At 40.4% G+C, this 24714-nt stretch overlaps 2 protein-coding genes across 4 annotated transcripts in view; one reads left to right on the forward strand and one right to left on the reverse strand.

Moving 5' to 3' along the window:
- Window positions 1-10617, reverse strand: part of hydin (HYDIN axonemal central pair apparatus protein) — a 90057-nt gene extending 79440 nt beyond the window's left edge. For all 3 annotated transcript variants that reach the window (XM_042108674.1, XM_042108675.1, XM_042108673.1), the window contains exons 1-7: window positions 10509-10617; window positions 10095-10263; window positions 9244-9369; window positions 8509-8628; window positions 4403-4537; window positions 3050-3249; window positions 2379-2503 (exon numbers count right to left, since the gene is read on the reverse strand). In XM_042108674.1, coding sequence (XP_041964608.1) covers window positions 2379-2503; window positions 3050-3249; window positions 4403-4537; window positions 8509-8628; window positions 9244-9369; window positions 10095-10229 — 841 coding nt within the window. In that variant the 5' untranslated portion in view covers window positions 10230-10263; window positions 10509-10617. The remainder of the gene's footprint in view (window positions 1-2378; window positions 2504-3049; window positions 3250-4402; window positions 4538-8508; window positions 8629-9243; window positions 9370-10094; window positions 10264-10508) is intronic.
- Window positions 10618-15031: 4414 nt separating this feature from the next.
- On the forward strand, window positions 15032-23350 carry pnp6 (purine nucleoside phosphorylase 6). The gene is made up of 6 exons (XM_042111346.1): window positions 15032-15257; window positions 19184-19353; window positions 19856-19959; window positions 21629-21804; window positions 22166-22356; window positions 23069-23350. The coding sequence occupies exons 1-6, from the start codon at window positions 15235-15237 to the stop codon at window positions 23263-23265; spliced, it is 861 nt and encodes a 286-aa protein (XP_041967280.1). The 5' UTR covers window positions 15032-15234; the 3' UTR covers window positions 23266-23350.
- The last annotated feature ends 1364 nt before the right edge of the window (window positions 23351-24714 follow it).

Here is a 24714-nt window from a genome sequence, read left to right on the forward strand (position 1 = left end):
CCAGCTCCGCCAGAGCCGCTCCTGGGGATTTTCTGCTCCCTCTACCACAACTCAAACTCAGTAAGCAAATGTTAAAGGACGGATAAGGAAATGATCACAAGCAGAACAGCTGCTGGTCATTGAAAGGCATTTCAGCTCATTCAGACCCATGTGGATCTTGCCTAACTCAAAATACTGTGCACTCCATAGCAATAGCGACTTTTAAAAAAGGGTACTATTTTCAAAAGAGAGACTTTCAAATTATAGGCTTGCTTCCAGAGATTATGTGTAGCTTGATCTTGGTAAGTAATGTCATAAATGTGCCAGAACAAGGGAAAAGCTGACACCATGCATTCCAGTAGTCCGTCCCAGGGTCCCTAACATGTTGTCAGCGTTGCTGAACAGGAACGAGGAAGAATGTGGACATTTTTGGCAGCATACATCACAGACCGACTGCAGTTGCAGTGCAGTCTCTCTCTCTCTCTCTCTCTCTCTCTCTCTTTCTCTCTCTCCTTCTCTACCTCTCTCCTTCTCTCTCTCTCTCTCTCTAGCAGCCTGTTCTGACGGTGGTAGAGCGTCAGGAGGACAGACCTCCCGAGCAGCTTAATCTGAAACATAAATGAGCCGCAGACAGGGAAAGGTGCTAAATTAAAAATGATACGCCCCTGATGGGCCTAAAGTGGTCTTTTTAGAGTGGCGTGCACAATGAAATGTTAATGGAGCTGCCCTTCAGCATACCCGTGTGTTTATGCACCGAGACAGCGCTGCACCTCGGAAGAGCCCGGCCTGCCTACCTCAGCCACATTTTGCCTTCACATGTGAACCCACACACACACACACACACACACACACATACACACAGACAGATACTGAGCACAACACACAGTCTGCAAAAACTTGCAAGCCACCATATGCACATATGCATATGCATGCATGTGCGTGTGTACAAACATGCTTGCATTCACACACACACACTCAAACAAACAAAACATATATATTGGGATGCCTACCATCTTGAGGTGAACCCTCTTGAGGTGAACTATGTTAATAAATAACCACACCTATTTATTCACACACATGCACACACACACACACACACACACACACACACACACACACACACACACACACACACACACACACACACACACACACACACACACAAATACTACACAATCACACAAACAAACTCATGCACACTGCTTCACTATCTTAAACTATGGAACCCTGAAAGGCTTACTGCATTGGTGTCTGTGATAAGACCCGTCACATAGCAGTGCCATTAGGTCTATCAAAACACCATTAGTAACAGCAGCTGGGCTTTTCCCATCAATAGCCCATCACATTAATGAGCAAGTCCTCTTCCCATCATACAGTACATCAACTGATAGTTCAATCATAGTTAGGCTTTTCTTTTGTCCTTAGGCAAGGTCATTTGGCCAGGACCTGCCAAATCACAGAGGAAGACTTGAAAAAACATTAACCACAACCAACACAAAATCACAACAAAATGCTCATTTCATTATCTTCCCCATACAGTAGATATTCAGAAAGAGGACACATATGTATTTTCTTTTTCATTTTATCAGAAAATGGAATGTTTTTTTGTCAAGTTTAAGACCCTATCTCAATCGGAGTGAAACTATTAGTTATCAGTAAAACAAAACGAGAGCGAGAGAAAGGGAAAGCAAAAAGACTTTGCCTCTGAGGGCTAATAAAGACAGTTTTAAATGGGCAAGATGCTCGCTTGTGAGTGCCTGATAACCCTGACACCCCCAGCCATTCAGACTCATAAATCTGTTAATAGGATATGCTAATAAAACATCTCCTCATTGCAGGCAATGTGATGGAGCAAAGATTTTTGCCATAGAAATGGTGGCAACGCAAATGATTAGTGCAGGTTTATGGTGGAGGGCCATGGGAAGAGAGAAAGGAGAATTATTATAATCACACGATAGCAGCTATAAACAGATTCATCCCTTTAGTTCAGCTACATTGGGTGCAGGTAAGTGTGTGTTTTTTTTGCAAAGCATGATAAGCATGATCAGACTTGAAATCTTATCTGCAGAAAATGATCATTTAAAAAAATTAAATTAAATAAAATTCACAGGAAGTACAATGGTTTAGTGTACAGTAATCTGCTTTAACTTTTATAGAACACACATTTTATGGCTGTTATGGAAATTGTATACTGCACTGGACTTAATCACATGCATTATATATTATTATCTATTGTAAGTCACTCTTATGGTTTCTAATATAACTAAGTACAATAACACAACACTAAGTACAATTACAATAACAAATTCTGTTACGTGCATTCATGTCCAAACCATTGCATTCACAAGTTGCCTTGGCTGCAAACATCTGCTTAATGAGGGCAGGTTGTGTTTGTGTACCTGTGTGGTAGTGCAGAAGCAGCTCTTGCGTGTGGTCCCCAGTGGTTTTAGGCAGAAAGTCTACTGTGATCTGCATGCTCTCTGCAACACCAAGGGTCCCCTGGGGAGGATCCACACTAAACGGGCTGGAGAAGCAGGAGAGACACACCCAGTGAAACTCACACATGCACACACACACATGCACGTATACACGCATACACGCATGCACGCACACACACACACACGCACGCACACACACATGCACGCACACACACGCACACACGCACATTCGTTCACATAAACTTACATACACAAATCCATATCTCATTTGCCATGCCCTTTAATTTGTTTCAATAACATGGGAATGTCCTTTAGAATCTTGATCTGTTAAAGTGTTTCAAACAGTGTACTTAATTCGGTCCACACCACTTGACAAAAATCATAGTTTATCTACAACTGAACAAACTAGCACTTTCACTGAGCATGTACAGTACATCGATCAAACACACGGTAAATACCCATTTACATTTAAAAAATCCAGACACACAAACAGGTTGCAGAGACTATAACACAGTATGCATGACATTAGTGCAGCTCTTTCACATCTTCAAGCAAGCTACTCACCCTGCATGCACCCAAATAAACAGAACAAAGTTTACACATGCATCAAGCCTCAGCTATCTTGCACCAACCTGCATGTGCTGAGCTGGAACTTGGCCTCACAGTTCCCAATGTTGCGCACCAGTAGTGTTCTCTGGGCGGTGCACTTCACTGGGCTGATGGGAAAGTGCAGCTGGTCTGGAAAGTCCAGGATGGCCCGAGCCCCCACTGCCCGAATGGGCACTTCAAACTTCTCCCGCTCAGTCACGCAGATCACTCTGTGGAGGTAGTCCTGCGTGGTCAAGGCACAACGAGGAATGAACACTTATGAAAATTAGATTTGCAAGCCACAATATACCATACTGTTGACCCATACATGAACAGCAAAGACTACAAGAAACAAGGTCCTATACATTTTTCACACATTTTCAATGTTAAACAAGTTGGTAAGATGATAATTAATATTAAGACGATATCTTATCAAAGCATGACATGCATACAGTTAGATTTACTTAGATTTCATTGGGTATTCCTACTACAAATGCACTGCAAATGCACGCTTTCCCACACAAATGACTTCACATACACATCTTAAGAGACAGGACACAAAGTGTGTTTCCTTCGAAAAATGACTGAAGTAACATGACTACACATCTTAAGTATTTAATGAGGCTTTGCAATAACTGAGTCTGTTGAACAACATCACTGGAATAATCCGACAAAAACAAACATTGACAGCAGGCAAACTGCCACATTAGAGACCTGCAAGCACAGTGACCAGAGTCTCCTAGACTTTCGCCTTTTTTATCTGCCTTTTACACTGTTTACTTACTTTCTGACCTAACTACAGTCCTACAGGCTCCAGGGTTCCCTGGGTGTCGCTGTTACACTCAGAACCACAAGAAGAAGTATTAATGTGGCAACAGAGCAAAGCAGATTAGCAGGCCATTTCAGCGGCTGCAGAAGTGCGTCTAATGGGCGAGTGTGGGCGATGGTGGAAAACTTTCAGTCTCCCGGGACGCGCTTATCAAAGCACGCTCTCTCTGCCAGCCTTATTGTTCAGGGACGCGTTAACGAGGAATGTGCGACTTGACATTAATGTTTCGGGGCGTCCGCATCAGAGGGGAAAAAGCACAACCCCTGGAATCTGGAGGATCTCAGGCATTTGAAATGTCCTAGAAGTGTTCCGACGGTGCCGCAGTGCTAAATGGCAACGGTGACGTGCAATGTTGTCGCTGCAGTGTTGTGCTTTGCTTTGCTTTGCTTTGCATTGACTGATGCAGGCTTGTGTAGTGACGCCTTGTTTTTTATGGCCCTGTGAAGTTGTGCTGTATCATACTGCGTTGCATTCAGCTGTATAGTTTTGAAGAAAGTTGCAGTAGAGTTGTGTTTTTTTGTCAGGTCGTGTGTTTTGTTGTGTTGTGCTTCACTGCATTGTGTCTTACCTTATTCTCCTGAGGTGTGAAGAGGACAGTGAATGTGGAGGCCATGCCTGGAGCCACTTTGTTGCACACATCCACTGGGCTGACCACCTTAAAATACAATGAGTCCTCCTCCACCACTTTCACCAGGCGAGGTATCTGGGTACCAGCACACACACACACACACACAACTGTAATTCACATGCTGCAGTTGTCCTAATTATCCACTGGGAAGACATTTATCCCAACTATTTCTATGGAATAAAAATATACATAAAGACCAATGACAGCTAAGAAGTGAGAGGGATGTAGTGAGATTTTTTTCCAAAAGAAGAATGCATCCTTAAACAGGTGGCTTTACACTGATAATAATGGTGTGATACCGGCTGGATGCCAATGAGGCACACGCCACTAGGGATGTAGAAAAATATTGATACAATAATTAGAGTAGTTGCAGTGTTTCATGACTTTTTATTGTGTTTGACCTTAAATGATGTGTTTCATGACTGTTGATATATGTAATTTATCCCTCAAATTTTTATTATTATTTGTTTTCCAGTGGTATATAGCATAATGAATTGCCTTAGTGTATGAAATGTGCTACATAAATAAAATGATCTTGCCAACAGTATCATGTATCAGTACAGTGTAGTATCAATATTCATGCACACAACCCTACCTGCCATTACTTCAAGTGATTAGCTGACACTACACCATGCAGCAGACAAAATGCTTTGCACTGTCCCTTATCCACTGCGACTGTCTATGTTGAGTAATTGAATGAATAAAATGGCCTGTAAGATAACTAACAGCATGATAGAAATGACTGAGTTGCAAGAGTACCATTCATTGCCTGGGATACTAACATCAGATACAGCACATAATGGGATTTGTGGCATTGGCTGTACTTAATATTCCACATCCATGAGCTGACAGGGGAAAGAGTTTTAAAAAAAGATGACATTTGGCTCAGTAAATGTGTCATGTACAGAACATTTGCGTTAGGAACTCAGTGGCCAAGTAAAGATACTTCAAAGAGAGTAAGCATCTATTAAAGATAGTTTTTTTTTGTCTTTCTTCTTCTAATGCTTATTCACAGTCTAATTATCTTAGTCTAATGTCCCCATTCCTGCCCTGTTCCTCTATCTCAGCAAGGTGAATGAAAAGGAAAGCGCCACTGGCAAAGTGTGTCGCTGGAGACAAGCCAATTTGCAATGGTGTTAACTGCAGGGGAGCGCTTTAATGTTATGTTTATGAGTCATTAGGAGGCACTTTCCAAGAATAGTAAATATTCAGTTAATATTCAGGTGTGGACACGCAGTCATTTATGCTTCCCACCTACAGTATGTTCATGTGCCAGTTCCATCAGTACATTTCATCTCTATCTATCCCACAACAGTACACATAATATCGGCTTTAATGAGTGTCTTTTCCACAAGAGTATGTTTGAATTCAGACACGGAATGTTGAAAGTGTTCAGAGTGAACCTAGTGTAAGGACTGCTTTCTTCTGCAGCAGTGATGGCAACATAGGTGCGTTGGGTTTTACTCTCCCTCACACACACATGCTGTGCACGCAAGCACACACACTTACATTTATCCTTCACATTTCTAATCTCTCTAACAGTGAAGTTAGGCAAAACATTGGTGATATCTTTTCTTCATAATATCCAAAAACTTTTGGTGGTGTAATCTGAACAAGAGCTACAAATAGGCTAGGCCTACCACTTAAAAAAAACTCACAAATTGACAATCGCAAATTGATAAGAGGCATGGGGCGATTTGGCTGCACAATATTATGCTAGGCTATGACTATAATAACCCTTTAAGCCCAAGCCTAGCCTATATCACATGCAGTTCGGCACATGGACACTTACGACATAGAACGCTGCTATCTAGAGATTTTGACCTGACCCAGCCACAACCCATCTATCCTCTGTACACTTTACCTGTGCCTGGTCAACCCGCGGTGTGCTTCACTTGTTTACACAGAGAAAAAAATTCATCAACAATAGTTCTGAAGTTTTTTAAAAAGGTACTGGACTTTTGGAGGGGTCACCATGGACTATTTTGGTGGAACACTATTGGCACAAGAACATATTGTGAACCCCCAAATGTTGATTTCAAGTTGGCACTAGTGGATGGCAACACCACTAGTATATTTCGCCCCCTGCTCCATAAGACTTTAAGCACCTCCATAGCCCGGTGTGGGCTCTTTCTTAAAGGAAATGTTTGAAGGCAGGGAAGCTTAAGCGGCGGTAAGAATGGGTTTTAGACCAGATTCTTAAAATCCCACCAATTCTAAGAATGTGCTCAAAACGTTAAGCTAGCTTGACTTTTCTCACAGGATTTCAGCACAGGCAGGTTAACCGAAAATGATGGCTCACACAGTGTGCCAGACCACTTCTAGCAAACATTAGTCATGTTAGACCTAAGAAAATTGAATGTGAGTTATCAAGGACAGGCTGGGTTCTCATGGGTTATCTTGATACTCATAAAAAGTGACAAGATGATACTGCATGTCGACTTAATGACTTCATTACATTACAGCAACACTTGGTGCTTCTGTCAAAGAAGAACTCTATGGATGCATCCAAACAAACTCACCTTAACGCTGTGTAACTGATGTCCATTTTTTTAGAAACACATACATCCTTCACACCACTATCAAATTAGAGGTACCGGTACCTATTGTCTAAACCTATCGGTACCTATTGTCTAAACCTACCTAATGTATTAGCCTGGTTTCATCAGACTCACTCACTTTGTGAAGAAAGTCTGGGTGCTCACAACTGAGAAATGTTTCCAAGCTTTGTAATGGGCGCAGACTTTGCATTGACTTTTAAATCATTGGTCCACCCATTCACATTGATCAGGGATTCCTAACGTCACTTCCTACTTCGCCTAACCTAACAAACTGATGATAAATCTCATCGGCAGTTAGGAAACAATGTACAAATGCACAATAAACAATGTACCTTTGCTCTATAAATGCACACATTCTTCCGACTGTCGTTTTTTCCATGTTTGCAAGTGTTGCTACTAGCATTTACCATAGCCACTTTTTAAACTAACGTCATCCACTTTCGTCGCTGATTGGACTGCCATCCTGGTGGCTGAGGGAAACGTAAACGCATTAAAAGGAGCCAGACTAGTATCTCAGTGAATTGAAAATGAGTGGAAGTACTAGGCTGGCGGGGCCAGGCCAAAAATGTATTGCATCACCTAGAAAACCAGTACTTCAATAATGTTTAATGAAATGAATGTCAGATCTTTGTACATTTGCATTTATGCCTGATTTACTTGAAATGAATTAAACACCAAAAGCTGTTTTTTGATAAATTAATCCATTCATTTAATCACTTGTGCTCTGGATTCTTAAACTCTCTCAAAAGCTCAAGCTCTATTCCCAGACACCCCATTATTAAACATTATTAAAGTGCAAATGGAGGTTTAAACACTATGTGGATTGCATTAAGCCAATTAATAAATTCTCCAGCTTCCATCTATTATTCGAGCCTTTAATGAATATTTTATTATGCATTAATATCAGCAAGGGACCCGCTCGAAAATATCCATAGAATGTAAAATGCTACCCAAGGAGTCCTCATTGGCATTATTATTGAGCCACTGTGTGCAGTCACTATACTACAATGCATCTCCTTGACCTACTGATGAACCTTTGACTTAGTTTTATGGGGAGGAATGTCTTCAGAGTGTAATGGAGACCCTGGCCCATTCAAGTGATGGATCCACAGATGATTCAGTCCTTTCATCTAATTAATAATGTGTGGAGCGTTTGCTTTGGAATGCGACTTAATGGAGAATCCAATCACTTGCTATGGTGCATGCACAGGTTTAATCAATGGGCCAGAACCCAGTGTGTCTTAATGCCTCCATTCCCTTTGTAATTATCCTAATAAAGGTAGACCAAGCAGGCAGCTTGGCCCACCTGAGCATGTATTTTAAGACATCTACATAATGCAATAAACACAGGCCTAATTAATAGTCTCTTATTAACGTTTCATCACACCTATACAAATACACACACACACACACATTTACACACACAGACACACACACACACACATAAATCCCTGTTCCATGGACCTGGTGCATTAGCAAGCCCACCTTGTCATTGTTTCGCAGAACTAGAGGCACCTCGTAGCTCTCTGAGGGGGTGTAGTTCTGGAACACAATCTCAGAGGGGTAGGGCTGGAACATGGGCTGGTCCACATCCACACAGGAGGCCTACACATGACAGGGGCCAATGGTGTAAATATAGCAGATGTGCAAATGAATAAAGTAATGCCAACATGACCCACTTCACTTCATATGAAGATGCACAACAGTTTATTGTAAGCGGGCTAACACTGTCCCTTTCTTCCAAATCTGTTAGGCAAACCACAAGAGATGGTAATCCAGGGGCTTGATTATGCAAGGTTTATGCTGCCTATTCTAAAAAGCTTTGAGGATTTTCAACCTAGAGGATAAATAAAAGCACAGGTTTGGCATAATTTGAGAATCAAACACCTGGAAATAGCAATCACTCAAGTCTTGATTCATGTTATTGAAGTTTCTTTTTAAGATTTCAGTGTGTACACGAGTAGATCAGCAACTGATAAATGCAATGTACTAGATTAATAGTATCCCTCTGTAATATACATAATGATTAATTTGTCACATAATTCACTTATTACTGTGACAATGTAAGAGGAAACACATTGATCCATTTTGTATCACAAAATGTGCACAAAAACGGCATATTGTTGTATTACAGCTACATTGGACCATTTATCAAAGGATGATTGTTGTCTTAAAGATGCATGTATACAGTATTCAAGAGTGTATTTGTGAAGAGAATACCTTCTGATGTGTCGTTTTACTCATATCTAAGAGCTCCAGAATGCGAGGAAGATGCATCTCACTTGTGTTTGCCAGCCTCTCCTCAGTGGAAAGTGACATCTCTTTTGCAAACACAGAGGGCGTCATCTACAACAAAACAAGCCATTTATGCCAAGTTCCCATTTTATAACTAACATCACTGGTGTTGCCCAGAAACCTGTGAATGTTCTGTATCGGATCAAATATTCATGGTTACAAGATTGTGCTTCCTGGTGTTACTGGGCTTTCTATCATTCTGTTTACTTAGTGTTAGGCTATGTGCTCATTTGTTTACATCTTGGATAGTGTGAAACATAAGTATCTGCAGATAAAATGTCTAAAACCAAAAAAAGATGCATATACTATATTTTGTATCAAGGTAAATACACCATCAAGGACCCAGATGCATTCTATGTCAACATATTTTAAAACCTCACAAGATGCATTTCAAATAATAATGTCCTTTTCTACAGAGAACAATAGCCCACCATCATATGAGAAACATACTGTAAACGTCCCCTTATTTCAAGGCCAACTGCAGAAAAGAGTTTAACTTAAAATATAAATGAGTGATGAAGTAAGGGATATGTTACATTTTTAATAGCTGCCAGTTATGTGTACTCAAAATATGTCCCCTCTATAATTCAAGGACAAAGCAAAATGCAAACGCCACTATTCTAAAATAAAAAAAAGACTACGCAAATGTGTGTAATTTACGCGTTGTTGTCGTAGGCTAACTGTTTTAATACTCCTATCGTGGTAATAAAAATGACCATGATTGAAAATGAAATGAAATGAATGAAAATGACTTGCAAACATGGACCAACTCTTACTCGAGTTGTTTTCTCTTGTCGTTTCACCAATTTGGGATTTCGTTTTGCCACAACTTTGCTCTTGGGTCCATCCGTCATTTTGAGAGGTAGGCTCTGAAGAGCAGTGTTTGAAGTTTGGACCTTTGAAGTTGGCATTGTGAAGTTGGGTCTTTATTTCATATTATCTAATCTGGGGGGAAAGTATACACAAATAGAAAATTACAACATACAACATGATTCTATGGTTAGGCTCCAAGCACAGTAACGTGAATGTAGCTAACGTTAGCTATTAGCATAAACTGTTGATTCAGTTCTACAGACAGCAGTTATCGGAAATAAATGAGCACCTCGTTGATCTTTAAATAAACAACTCGCACATATGGCACATACGAATTAAACATTGTGCAAGTCAACTAACAAGGTTCATTTACTTACAGAGTTCTTCATTTTCAAAACTGGACAGTTATTTGCACACATATGTCTCGGTGAAGTCGGAGTTTGGCGGTTGCTATGACACCAGATCTGCCAACCTTTAAACAAACCATTACCGGATAGGCTGGACCAGAGCTCTGCTTGGCTGGACAACAGTCTTTTGATTGCTGATTGGCTTAAAGTTTGTAGTTAAAAATAAAATCAAATCAAAGATCTTTGAGCAGAATCTTAGGAGATAACTGATTGGTAAATTGGTGCGTGCGGTCCTCTATTTCTTGTAGGGGGAGGATTTATGATAGGCCTACATGAAATACGTATTTCAAATACAAAATAGTATGTGCATTAGTTTAAATATATTACCAAATATTTTTGGTAGAACCAATACTTTTTGGTGGTGTGATTTACTTAAGCATCTTCTATGTTCACATTTAAAGGCCCTGTGATTGCAAACAAGAGTCCTCAAAAGCCTAACCTTGTGGTGATGACATCACAAAAGTGCCTATGACTGGTGCTGACTTCGTTATTTGCCCAGACTTGTTGTCATATTGAGATTCGGGAAGATGATCCATGCAAGATGAGTATAAATATAGTATCCCGTGAGGGAAATTTGGTCTCTGCAGTTATCCCAATCCGTGAATTAGTGAAAGACACTCACTCAGCACACACAGAGGTGAAGCTGCCTGCAACAACAGCGGTGCTCGGGGAGCAGTGAGGGTATAGGTGCCTTGCTCAAGGGCACTTCAGCCGTGCCTACTGGTCGGGGGTTCGTACCGGTTACAAGTCCGAAGTGCTAACCAGTAGGCCATGGCTGCCATAACATGTACTGTAGTTAATGCTCACACACACAGTTCATTCTCTCACACACCAACCAACCCACTCACTCACTCAATCCCATGATTTGCCTACTTGCTCTCCCACAGAACTTTGGAACAATTTTGACTGTGGTGTATATGTCCTTCAAAGTTGATGATACACACCTTTTGAGCATTGTTGGGCAGTGTTACTGAGTAGCCTATATTGTTCTGGCACATTTCCTTTGATATTTTTTTTTTGGCACCTTATTCTTGAGAAACTTTAATCATCAGTTGGCATATTGACATGATCATCCAACCGTGCACATGGAACCATTTACAGTATGTGTGCCCTGCAACATTGCTCAAAAAGTTGTCCCATGTATCACCTACAGCAACAATGAAACACTCATATGCCCCTTGGCGTCAATATAATACCATTAGCACTTAGACCCGGGTAATTAAAAACCAGTTGAAAGGGTCATGATCCTACCTGATCAACAACGTTACACAGCTCAATATCAAGCATTCTGAACATTGATTTAACAATGTCAGAGACTTCATTTTTTGTATTATGTCAGTATATATACCATGAATTTGAAGATGTTATTTTAAGTGTGATGTAATAGAGCTGCATTGTGTTGCTTTAAGCCCATATTATGTGGCTCTCAATAGGTTCAGTTGTTTGTTGGTCTACCACTTGAGAAGTTCAGTTGTGACTTTTTGAGTACATCTCTGATACAGTATTTAGGCTAAGAGATGTAACAGGCAGGTCAGCATTTAGTTGATCTGTTGGCTGTTCATGGCAGATTCATGGCATGTCTCGAAGGCAGAAAAAAGCTGTTGCTCTCACTTAATCAACAGAGTCAGTGTACTGATGAAGGAATAGATTGAATAGACAGATATGGAAGGATATCATGCCCTTCCATGATAGGTAGGCTATTTTTAATATTTTCAAAATACAAAAACACAAACATTTTGATCACACTTCAACGCTTCAAATCCTTGTTTATTGTGGCTGCCTTGCAGCTGACTGTTGTTTGATGCAGCTGCACTTTAAACTTTGTGCATAGGCTGGTTCATATTCCAGAAATAGATAGCATATGCATGAACATGTATTGTTCAGCATGTCCAGTGACTTATAATTCCTGTAATATTTGCTTACTTGAAAGGAACACGTCAACATTTTGGGAAATAGCTTATTCGTTGTGTCCCCCAGAGTTAGATAAAATTCGCCTCTGTGCGTGCTAGTAAATCAGTCTGATGCACCCACCAGCCTAGCTTAGCATACATGTAGTTCATTGAGGGGGTCAGAATAGCTCCCAAAAGTGACAAAAGAACTCCCAACATTTTCCTATTTACATGTTGTGACTTGTATAGTCACAACAAACAAATACCAATGTAAAACGAGACAGTTATTTTCTGTAAAAAAAAAATAGAACAAATAAATTAAATCTCACGTACACCGTTTGTGATCAGGACAGAATTTAAAAAAAAATGTAAAGGAGAAGTCAATTTATGTGCCAAGTACTGACATATCCTCTTACTGTCCTTTTATTTTAAATAAATAAATAAATGCATTTTTCAGCAATTTGGAAAATTGTTGTCCTTCAAAGGCCTACTTGGCACCAATGTGTCAGAGGAGGATGAAAAAGGAATTTTACTCATAACACACACAGGAACAGAACAACCCTTTCACACTTTCACTTTTACAAACAATTCTTCTAAAATGGATTTTAGGCATCGCAAACAGAACGCTTCAGTTACGCGCCTGGTGTAGCTTCCCTGTAAGACTTTTAAAAACAAACACAAATAGGTTCAGTTGTTTAGTATACAGTACAGTATGTCCACCATACTTATTTATCCTTCTGTGATTCAAAGGTAGATTACAGGCTGACCAACGGTTGGTCTCATTGAAAATAGGTCTTACTGTTTGAATGTGGAAATGACCACAAATACCTGCCAAACGAGACAGTGATTTTCTACGCATATACTTGGAACTATATTCCCATTCAGGTGAAAAATTGTTACTTGGGATTATGACATAATTTGCTCACTCTCTGTCTCTCTCTCTCTCTCTCTCTCTCTCTCTCTCTCTCTCTCTCTCTCTCTCTCTCTTTACGATACTCTGAATGCACCAGAGTGAAAATATTAGAAATATTATTTCTTATGTTCAGGAAAAAGATTGTAAATCTGAATGGCAAAACAAGAAATAATGACTTATCTTTTTTACTGACTCATTTAGCAAAATATTATTTGTCTCCACAATTACAGTTCCAACACAAAATTACTATAGATATTTATGTTAGCCATATGCAGGACATTACTCTATGCTCAGACTGCCTGCATGAAATATTTACTGACATGGCACATGAACATTACAGATTATCTGTTATATAAATCTATCTATCAGATTTTGTGTTGTTTTTTCTGAGAAATTCCAACTCTCATGGTCACCTGGTGTGTGTGTGTGTGTGTGTGTGTGTGTGTGTGTGTGCGCGTGCGTGTGTATGTGTGTGTGTGCTATACATTTGCAGAATCACCTGCAGGACATTTATAAGGACCTATTGCGTGGCTTATAATTTCACTGTCTCTTACTTGGGAAGACACTAAACTCTTTTCTTTTCTTGATTTCTGTGAAGGATCTTCTCTCTATTGCTTTATAAAACTGCATCTCTCTCTCTCTCTCGTCTTGGCTGTTTGATAAGTCTGAATAATGAGTCCATTGTTAATTGATAGCTTTTTTAGGTCATGTTCATGAAGAAAGTAATCCATCCATTATTGTATTTATGTATATAGTAATGGTCGATATTAGCCTAGAAATCTAGACGCACCCTAGCGGCATGGGTCTGGCTTGTCAGGCTAGGTCGATATGGCATTCTTAAAATCAATTTAAGAGTAGGTTATTATTAGTATTAGAACCTAACCTTACCCAATGGGCTGCTGGCTAGTTATGTACATAGAACTTGATTCTTTCAGACAGCAGTGTACCTGACCCTCTGCCACCCTGTTATGTCTTGATCTTTAGTGTGATGAGATGTAATTATATCACCATACTCTGTGTTCAAATGTGCTGTCATCACCACTTTTGCTGGTTTGTGATCAGGACAGAATTCTCAAGAAAAAAAAAACATGTAATGCCAATTTACGTGTCTGACATATCCTCTAACAGTCCTTTTATTTTAAATGAATTCATTAATTAATGTATTGCACGGCAATTTGGAAAATTGTCCTTCAAAAGTCTACTTGGCACCAATGAGATAGAGGATTCTCTTGCATAGAGGCTTGCATCTCTGGGCCATTCATCCTCAACTGTATTGTATTACCTGAAATGCTACCTTAAGCTTTGGGGCACTATGCAATGTCCTTGACTGTAGGTGTCTTCTGAAGCCTGCTTCAAATATCACCACACAAATGACACAGAATCCACAGGCACGAATAAAGAATAAGAGAGAGAGGGGGAGAGAGAGAGAGAGAGAGAGAGAGAGAGAGGGGCATAGTTGTTTGTTAATGAGAGTAACTTTTGACATTTTAACAGGTAGGGTTTTATGCAAGTAGCCTAATCAAGAGGGCCTTTGCGATTTCGACGTTATGTAATTTGTTTCACGGTTCCGTTTTTGCCAACAGATTCCCAGCCGTTTGACAGTCCTCTGGACTCTTAGCATGCGGGTCACTGAGCGGCCCAGTGGGGTAGAAAATTGGATTAGAATAGCGGATCCTTTCAAAGAAACCGCTAGCCCAAGACTCCTCCTCCGTCACGCCACCACCATGCCTATAGTCCGTCGTCAAGCCTGTGTAGGCTAATGAACGCGCCCTCCCCTGCGCCTAGTAGCCTAACTGACGTAGCAGAGGCTACGGTCGACACGGTGGTAGTGAAGTCACAGTGCTGAAACAAACCGTAGCTTACGCTGAAGCCACCCTCGCCATCATCCGTGGACATGTCGGCATCCAACGAATGCAGGTAAGGAGTGAAAACGGAGTGTTTCGCCACCGAACAGCAATACACATTTAAATTAAACTCTACAATATTGATAAATCCACCACCTTTTCATCAAGTGTGCAGGAGTGCAATCCATTATGACATAAGAACCTAGGAATGCCATGAAATTAACTGTCAGCTGAGGAATAGACGGCAGCCGCAACATGTTTGGCTACTAGGCTACCCGTCTCGTTGGATGTGGACAAGGCTACAATCTATTGCCCCATCGTGCTGCCTGCATAACTAAAAGGGAGTAGGCTACAATAATTATGCGATAGTCTAGAAATAAACATAGAATAGAATTTTGAGGCAACTTTCATTGTGTTTTTTTTATCCGAGACCACGCACTCTCTGACCTCTAAATAGTCAAATATATTGGTAGCCTAATGTCGAAAATGTTGCTTGTTCATACTCGCTTAGGTTGTAGCTTTTAAATTTGTAAAATGCACAACAATATTTATCCATCAAGCTATAATCACATAAACCAGAAATCGCTAGGCTACTGTAAGTTGACGTAAATGGAGGTTCCCTTAATGTTTCGTGAATAGCCTACTGTATTAGAGCGTCTCTTAAAGCGACAAGTGACAATTTTCTGCGAATAGCTCCACTCATTAAACTGAAAATTCAATACGGTGTGGATAACCCCACGGATGTGAAAATGGCCCTGTTGTGTATGCCTGCCAACGACTGACAACAATAAAGGGCTGTTTATTGTGACCGGCTATACAGCTCATTTTTAGACAGCACTCCGGGTAAACTAGATCCTCAGCTGAATGGAAAGTGCTGATCCCGCAGTGCGCTTTAGGACCATGGACAGCTCCAAGCAAGCCTTTGTTGACTGACACAACGTCTTTGACTTAACATACATTTTTTTGTCTAGCAGTTGTTCAAATGTGTGCAAACATTAAATAGCAAGGTAAATGTAATTTAGGATCGCTATATAAAATATGACCAGTCTCAGCAGAGAGGTCCATATACCCCAACACGATTTACAAGTAGGCCTATCCAATAAAATAACCCAACCCAAAATAAAAGTTTATGATGATAGACCTTTATTGTCTGTAAGAAAAACTTTTAACAAATTAGCGCAGCGTGGTTATGATGCTAACTAGATTTAAGCACAATTTAGCACAACCTGGAAAATCATTGTGTGGTGGTCAATGTTGATATTGTGGTGGGCCGCCACAAATAAGTCAATGTATGGGAAACACTGAACAGAATGCCTTGAGCCAATTGTTTTGGGAAATTCCCCTAGTTATAACCAGAGATGGTTGATAAATGTTCTAAAGGATCTTTGTTATAACTTCTATGTCCACTATGTTTCTTGGAACATTCTGGTTTTCAAAAAAATACTTTTCATTAAAATGTATTTTCTCTACTATCATAACATGTCCATGACAGTTACTTTTGAGAGAGTGAAAGTGAATCATGGTACAAACCCTACACAGTGCAGTCGAACCAATGGCTTCAAGAAAACAGGTGAAAAAGTCTGTGTGATTTAAAATGAATGTGAATTTAATTATAACACTATACCTTAACAGAAATTGCATGAAGCCAACTCAAGTCAATATAGTAAACAAACAACTGAACCATGGTTCTTTTAGCTTAGTCAGAGCAATGTCATGTGGTTCATTGAACAGTGACTTTAGCATAGGCCAGTGGTGACTTATAAACAGAAAAGTGAGGAATTACATTCTTGAATGGAACTGTTGTAATGGTTCACCAAGGCCAGTCAGTGGAAGTTCAACAAGCCAGTCAGTGGAAGTTCAAATGAGTCTATAGACCATGGATGATTTGTCAACTGCCAGCTCGCATAAGCACAGACTAACACATTTAAGACAACAAAAACGCCCCAAACACTATAAACACTGTATATGCTGTTCTGCATCTTTTTATGTTTTATGTTTATGTCATTTAAGAAATAGACTCATTCTAACCATGGGCTAGAAATGATTAAATATTCTGAAGTTAACATTCACTCATGTAAAAACACCTGACATTTATAAAGCCACAAAAGTCTGCTTTCTGAAAGTGACAGGTTGTTTTGTGTCATTGGTTACATGAGGTTCTTGGAAATCCAGAGCAGGTGTTTAAGACAGCTAAGGACCTGAGATATTGCTAAACTTGTTCTACTCTGCATCGAGACATTAGAAATATGCTGTCAATGTCAATTGACTTCACATGAGTTTCTGTCAACATCATTGTCATTGTCATCACTGAATCTGAATATTTTGTATTTACATTTGAATTGCTGAATTTGAGGACTTAAAAACGTATGTGAATAGTATATTTGGAAAGTTTTTAACTGAATCCCATAAACTTGAAACTGACTGTAATATTTTAAAATTTAATTAATTTGCTCTGATACATAAATGATCCTCACTGAAAATCCAACTCTCTATGCACTTTCACATTCAGTTCTCACAATTCTGTTTCAGACTGTGAAATTCAATTTCAATCTAGTGAGACACAACAGCTGTTGCGTGAGGAAGAGCAATCGAGTGCAGATCGCAGTTCTTCCGCCTCTACGGAAATAAAAGCTTAATTGATAAATAGGGCAGAGATTAAAGCAGGGGTCCGGTGTACTCACAACCTAGGATCTATTTATGGATGATAATGAATTCAAACCTTCTTTTGGGAGCAAAAAAATGTTAAGACTCGGAAGAGTTTTGAGCATTATTACAAATTGACTTTTAGCCTGTAGCAGCAGCCATGGAGCCACATCAAAATAAATAGCTGATTTCATACCACTGACAAGGTTCAAAATAGCCTTACACTTCAGGTAGCCTAGTGTGGATAGGGTCCCTACAAACAAATCAAAGTAGGCCTATTGTTAACTTTTAAAGTGTACACGGCGGTTATAACAAGGACAGTTTCTGAAGGACCATTGCCTTACTTTTTGTTCCGGTAGTGTCAAAACAGTGGCTGCACAGATCTGGCTGAATGTGATGGATGTTTGTGCTGTAAGATACAGCTAGATCTGCGCAGCGCTGCAAGAAGTCGAACGCACCCACTGTTTTTTTTTTCTCTTTTCATGCCCTGTTAGTTCTGCTTCATCTTCTTATCAACAATGTACAGTAACTCTCACTAAATTGACGCAAGGGGGACCTGCACATGTACCAGCTAGCTACCGTTACACTCAACACCAACTCATCTACACCCAAGTTGGGTTTGAGGCTGCACAATACACAGATGCACAACTGAAAAAACTTTGTTTGGGTGGCCTTAGCTCACCCTGGCCCCTGCCTATAGAGCCGGCCCTGACTGCAATGCATTTTAAAACGCTAGTGGTCATTTTTACATATAGCACCTTTAAGCAGTTGAAAAAAAAACTGTAATCATGTTTTTTACATGACAAGTGGATGTGGCAAGTAAAAGTAAATGTAGCCATACCACTCAACCCTACAATGCAGTGACATTCCACTCAACCCTACAATGCTGTTGTTGTATTTACTGAATCAATTTAGTTTGATTTGTTTGTATTGTCATCAGTAGCTGTTTGTATTGTGTTTATTACTGTTGACACCCTTTAGTTATGTTTGCTTTGTTTAGGCTATGTGTTTTTTGACCTGACTGTATTGTGATGTAATCTTTGTCTTTGTGTGATGCAGAACAGGAACCTGCTGTAAGCCAGTTTTACTGCAACTGAATTGTTACTTTTAATCATTTTCCATGTACAGTAATACTTTAAATGAAATTAATCTTAGTAAAGGATTGTTAACCTGATTTTATTGTAGAGGTGTGTTTATTGACTGAATTTATCATAAAATGACAATTACCATGCTGTTCACTACCTAACAGAGCAATCATGTACCAGCAATACTTACTTCCAGAATGCAACTACTGTATAATGACCAAATGGCAAATGTAAAACACTCTCTCTCTCTCTCTCTCTCTCTGTCTCTCAGGTATAAATATGAGGAGTGCAAGGATACAGCTGACTGGCTGCTGTCACGGATACCACAGAGGCCCACGGTAGCCATCATCTGTGGCTCAGGCCTGGGAGGGCTAGCTGACCTATTGGAGAACAGACATATCTTTCCTTACCAGGACATCCCCAACTTCCCCAAAAGCACAGGTCAGATTACATCTCAGTCCAGTACCAACTCCAGAGAGCTTCAGTCTCCCCACACGGTCTGGAGCCGATTCTGGTAACATTCTGGCTGCTGTGAGCTGAGGATGTATCTGTCCTACAGTAATGACTTCAGCACTTGTAGCACTTGTAGTACATGATAAGCTTTGGGAAAAGATGTTTGAAATGATAGCAGTTATTGCGTGGCCCAATTGATCACTGACTGAAAGGGATACAGGGGTAATTTGAGAAAACTTAATTTGATTCCTTTAGAGTGCATGGGCTGCCAGTGGCTTGCAGTTATTCACACTTGTTTGGCTTACCTCGTCTGGTACTTGTGATAACATTACACCCTAGAGAGAGGCAGAGAGAGGCACTTACTACCCTCTGCCTGCGCTATGCGCGCTTGTGGTGCCGAGGGTGCAGCTTTTATCTGCACCAATACTGAAGGCTGAATCTGAAACTCTCTCCCCCACCCCACCCCCTGCACTGTCATGCTCCTCCGCAGTGCAAGGACACGCAGGTCAGCTTGTCTTTGGGGAGCTGAGAGGGAAGCAGTGTGTCTGCATGCAGGGTCGCTTCCACTTCTATGAGGGTTACAACATCACCACGGTGAGTTTCAGTTTCACACAACAAGCACACCATATCCTTTTCGGCACACTTTCCCATTATTGGTTTTACAATACCGTAATTGTATAAAACAGGGGTTCTCTGTCTGTCTGTCTGTCTCTCTCTCTCTCTCTCTCTCTCTCTCTCTCTCTCTCTCTCTGTGTGTGTGTGTGTGTGATTGAAATGATTAACATGCTGTACTCTACCCATTGTGAGTCCAGTCTCTGACTCAGTTCAATACAAAAGCTGACTTGCCTTACAAACAGCAAAGGCAGCTAGCCTCCATTTTTTTGTCTTGTGTTATTCTTGAGATGATGAACATATTTGGCAACATCATGTTGTGAAACCTGTTCTTGCATTTCTATTGGAGTGCATTCATGAATAAAATGAGACAATGAGGTAAGGCCAGTGTAAAATTATGGCGTGTAAGGGTAGTAAACCATAGGATGAGAAGATTTCTGAACGATGTTCTCTGGATGAATACTGTTATGGTGAGATATGAGAGAGAGAGTGTGAGTGTAAGAGAAGGAGCTGAGAGGAAGGGTTTCATCTTAAAAGCAGGCACATGGCATTAGGTATTTTATTCACTGCTGTTATCTTGTCATTGCCTCCTTACAGTAATGGCTTTGGTGTCTTTTAGTATGGAAGAAAATACAGTCATTCTTCCGTAATGCTGTAGTTTCTTGGGTAATACTTGTCAAGACTCGACATGAAATTGAAGCTATAATGCATTTATATGCAGTTATGGTGGCTGACTTTCTGCCAGAGTGCACAGGCTGTAACTGAACTATCGAGTCTCTTAACACAATGACATTGCTGCTGTTGAGACTTTCAGCTAATAGAAAATGTAGAGAAGGGTGTTTAAGTGTTTACACACAGACAATCTGCTTACATTAAATGAAGTGTATGCTATGGTTAATGAGGATATCTTGGCCATTTCCTGAAGACAGTTACTGAGCAGTGTCATTATAAACGATATACTTGAGGATGACTGTCACAATATTGGCTCTGATGACAACTTTGCCCCATCTATTGTGTCATTCTTAGATTAGTTTGTCTAGTTTGTTATTTTAAGTCTAACCTGCGGGGCATTTTAAGGTAACCTATCTTAGTGATCTTTCACCCCACCATACCCAGAGTTTATTTAATTTTTAACCGTCTTACTGGTAACACTGTCCAACTTTAACGCTGTACCCTGTCCTATGAGCACTAGAGAGAGAGAAACAGAACTGCCTATTAGATCGAATGGACACATGGGAATTGAACATTGGGCATTTCATACATTTCATTCAGCTTGATAGTCCTCAGCATCTGTCTCAAAACCATCAACAATCAGTAAAATCATATTCACCATTGTTTGGTGAAGTAGAGAAATCAATCATGTGTTAATAGTCCTATGTTGTTCCTTGATGCATCTCAAATGAAAGGAAAATGAATCCCTTTGATGTGCACCATTTTTCCTATTACATATGAAATGTAATGTTCTCAACATTTTCTATCAAGAGTTATTACCAACAGTATCGTCATACTCCACAGGAATTTACTATGACATTGAAAAAAACATTATGCAAAAAAAATTAAACATTATCACAAATGGTACTTTTATGTTTTTCTTTGCTTTGGAAGATTGCACTTTTAAAGCTCTTCCCTTACCTTTCATCTCTGTCATCAGGTAACCTACCCAGTGCGAGTGTTCTTCCTGCTGGGGGTGGAGATTCTAATTGTGACCAATGCTGCTGGTGGGCTGAATCCTGAGTTCAGCGTGGGGGACATTATGATGATTAAAGACCACATAAACATGCCCGGGTTTGCAGGCCAGAACCCACTATGTGGACCCAATGATGAGCGGTATGTCATTTGCCAGATTGCATACATAGACATATATTGTATTATACATATAAAGTGAATATACATGTATGTAAATGTAAAAATATATGTAAAAAAATATGTAACATGTAAAAAGTAAAAAAGAATATGTAACATATGTAAAAATATATGTGTAATTGTTAAGCATTTTTAGCATTTGAAATCCCACTGTAGCACTGTATGGCCCTTTCCTGTTTCCATATGAGAGACATTTCTGTTCCCTGGTGGGGAAGTACACTGCTGGAGTCCCATGCACTAATGCGACCTGGCAGCCTCCCTCCCTCTGTGGGCCGCCGTCTGACAGGGCTCTGCTGCTCCATGTGCCTCCTGTTTCCTGTTTCAGCTTCGGCGTGCGCTTCCCCTGCATGTCGGATGCGTACGACAAGGACCTCGCCCACCTGGCGCAGGAGGCGGCCGAGGAGCAGGGCTGCACCTCCTACATCCGGCACGGCGTCTACTGCATGCTGACGGGGCCCACCTTCGAGACCATCGCGGAGTGCCGGGTGCTGCAGATGCTGGGCGCCGACGCCGTGGGTAAGAGGAGGCCAGCGTTTAGTGGACAGTTTAAGGGGTTTTCAAAAACGTCAGAGGTGCAAATTCCTTGAACAGAAGCGAACATTTGCGGCGAACATGTTTCTCTAAACAGATCATTTGAATGATTTTGTGTAACATTTCCAATTCAGAGTTAACCCTCCAACCAACTGCCCGCATGTTCGTGAATAACTACCTCCTCAAACTGTTTGCAAGTGTGAAAAATCAAGGCAAACAGAAAAATTGCAAATATTCGCAAAAGTTCACTATGACAATTTGCAAAGTATGTTTGCAATTTTGAATGCACCTCCAGTGTCCCAGCCAGCACACAAGCAGCTAAAACATACCCAGAGGTTAATTATATTGCTGGTTAATTAAATTTGCTGCTAAGCTGATTAAGACAGCAGCTGAGTTTTGAATAGGTCTGGTTGTGATCTGCTAGATTGAGGGCAATTTTGAAAAAAACTGGCAAAGATGCATTTGATTCGTTTAGTGTTTCCTTAAGTATTTTGTCCCCTTGTCTCTTGGCAACATGTGGTAGCACTGACATCTAACAGCTTTGACATTCCATTTCAAAGCGTTTCTGACAGATTTAGAATTCCTCTGTAAGTGAACTAACCAGCAGGTTATCCGGAGTCAACAGCACACTGTTCATTAAATGTAGGTGGATATGGATGATGTCAAACCTGACCTTTGACCTTTCCATGTGCCTTAGGAATGAGCACTGTCCCGGAGGTGGTGGTTGCCCGCCATTGCGGCCTACGCGTCTTTGGCCTGTCGCTCATCACAAACAAAGTTGTCACCGACTACGACAGCAAGGAGCGGGCCAACCACGAGGAGGTCCTAGAGACCACCCGTATGCGCACTGAGGACCTTCAAAGGCTGGTCAGCCACTTAGTGGGGAAACTGTAGCCCTTTTGGAGTCAGTCAATCACCTCCTAGTTCACTATGAATGAATGAATGTATGTAACAATATAAAAGTATATGAAGCAGAAAACGTGGTAGAAATGGACAATTTGATGTAGAATGTTATCTATAAAAAGAAGAGTTGCACTAGGCATTGGGAATTATTATGGCTTTACTTAATTTTTGTGATGGCTAATGGTAATCTATTTAATGGGCAGAACTGTGCACTGATGGCTTCTTAGCTTATTTTGACACTTTGGGATGATTTTCTCCTGATATCCTCTTAACAAAGAAATTTACTTTGCTATTCAACACTGTTGCTAATTGGTTCAGCCTGTTACACCGGGCTTTTTCCAACTCAGACTTAAATTGAACACAGCATGTGTGTGTGTGTGTGAGTGTGTGTGTGTGTGTGTGAGAGAGAGAGAGAGAAATTGGGGGAGGGGGGCTTAATTAACTCATGCTATTTCCATCTTACTTGACTTTTATGAAATTGTTTAAGGATAATCTCTAACATAGATAAGTTTGTCAATCATGTAATTTACCTCTTGTTTCACCCTAAATGTTTGGGGGTTCCATACCAATGATGACAGATCACGTCTGCCTTGACAACTGCAAGAAATTTCAGGAAATTTCAAGGAAGTTTTTATGTTTATGGTAAATTCATCATGTTTGTGTGGACAGTGTGATCAAATCTACATGATGGGTGCTTGTTTGTTGGGGTGGGGTGCAACTTTAGACAGGAGCATTCCTAGGTTTGTGGTTGTCATCTGGTAAATTCCTATTTCCATCCCAAAACTTGAATGGCAGGTGTAGGCAGATATACCACACCGTATTGCACCAGGATTAATAGCAGCTCTTTTGTACTTGTGTATTGCAGTAATAATGTTTGGCCAGTGTTCTATTGCAGGTGTTTGTTTGAATGTCATGTTGGCGAGTGTTCGCAACCTGCATATTACCTTCTCAGAGACTGTATTGAATAGTGAAGAATTATTCTATTTTCTTTACGAACAAAAACAGAGCACAAATACTATGTAGAATCTTACTTTATTTTCTCAAGAAAGTGCTAATGGAAAATGTGTAGAAGTCCTAAGTCAAAGCCTGTGTTTTAATCAAAGCTGCATTTAAATAAACTAGACATGGTATTGATGCCTCATCCTTTTGTCTTGTTTGGTATAATTATCAGACTCACCCGTTCATTTACTCCTCCCTCACACATTGATTTACACACTTTTTCTCAATGTCTCTCTTACCCTCTCTTTTTTTTCTCTTTCTTGTTCCACTGTCTTATCTCCTCTCGACCCTCTTCTCTTTCTTTCTATGGGTGAGCACAACACATGCCTTCTAGATAATGTCAAGCAACTGTCCCTGTATGTTTGCATTGGTTTTTAGGCTATAAGACACTGGGGCACGTAATATTCTTCATTCAGCATACATAGTATAGGAGGAAAGAAC

This window comes from Alosa sapidissima, chromosome 11 (genome assembly GCF_018492685.1).
Source record: "Alosa sapidissima isolate fAloSap1 chromosome 11, fAloSap1.pri, whole genome shotgun sequence".
Classification (NCBI taxonomy): domain Eukaryota; kingdom Metazoa; phylum Chordata; class Actinopteri; order Clupeiformes; family Clupeidae; genus Alosa; species Alosa sapidissima.

Coding starts and splice junctions, on each gene's coding strand:
- pnp6 (XM_042111346.1), top strand. CDS start 15,235: ATGTCGGCATCCAACGAATGCAG. Junction 19,354..19,855: donor CAACTTCCCCAAAAGCACAG/GTCAGATTACAT, acceptor GCTCCTCCGCAG/TGCAAGGACACGCAGGTCAG. Junction 21,805..22,165: donor TGTGGACCCAATGATGAGCG/GTATGTCATTTG, acceptor TTCCTGTTTCAG/CTTCGGCGTGCGCTTCCCCT.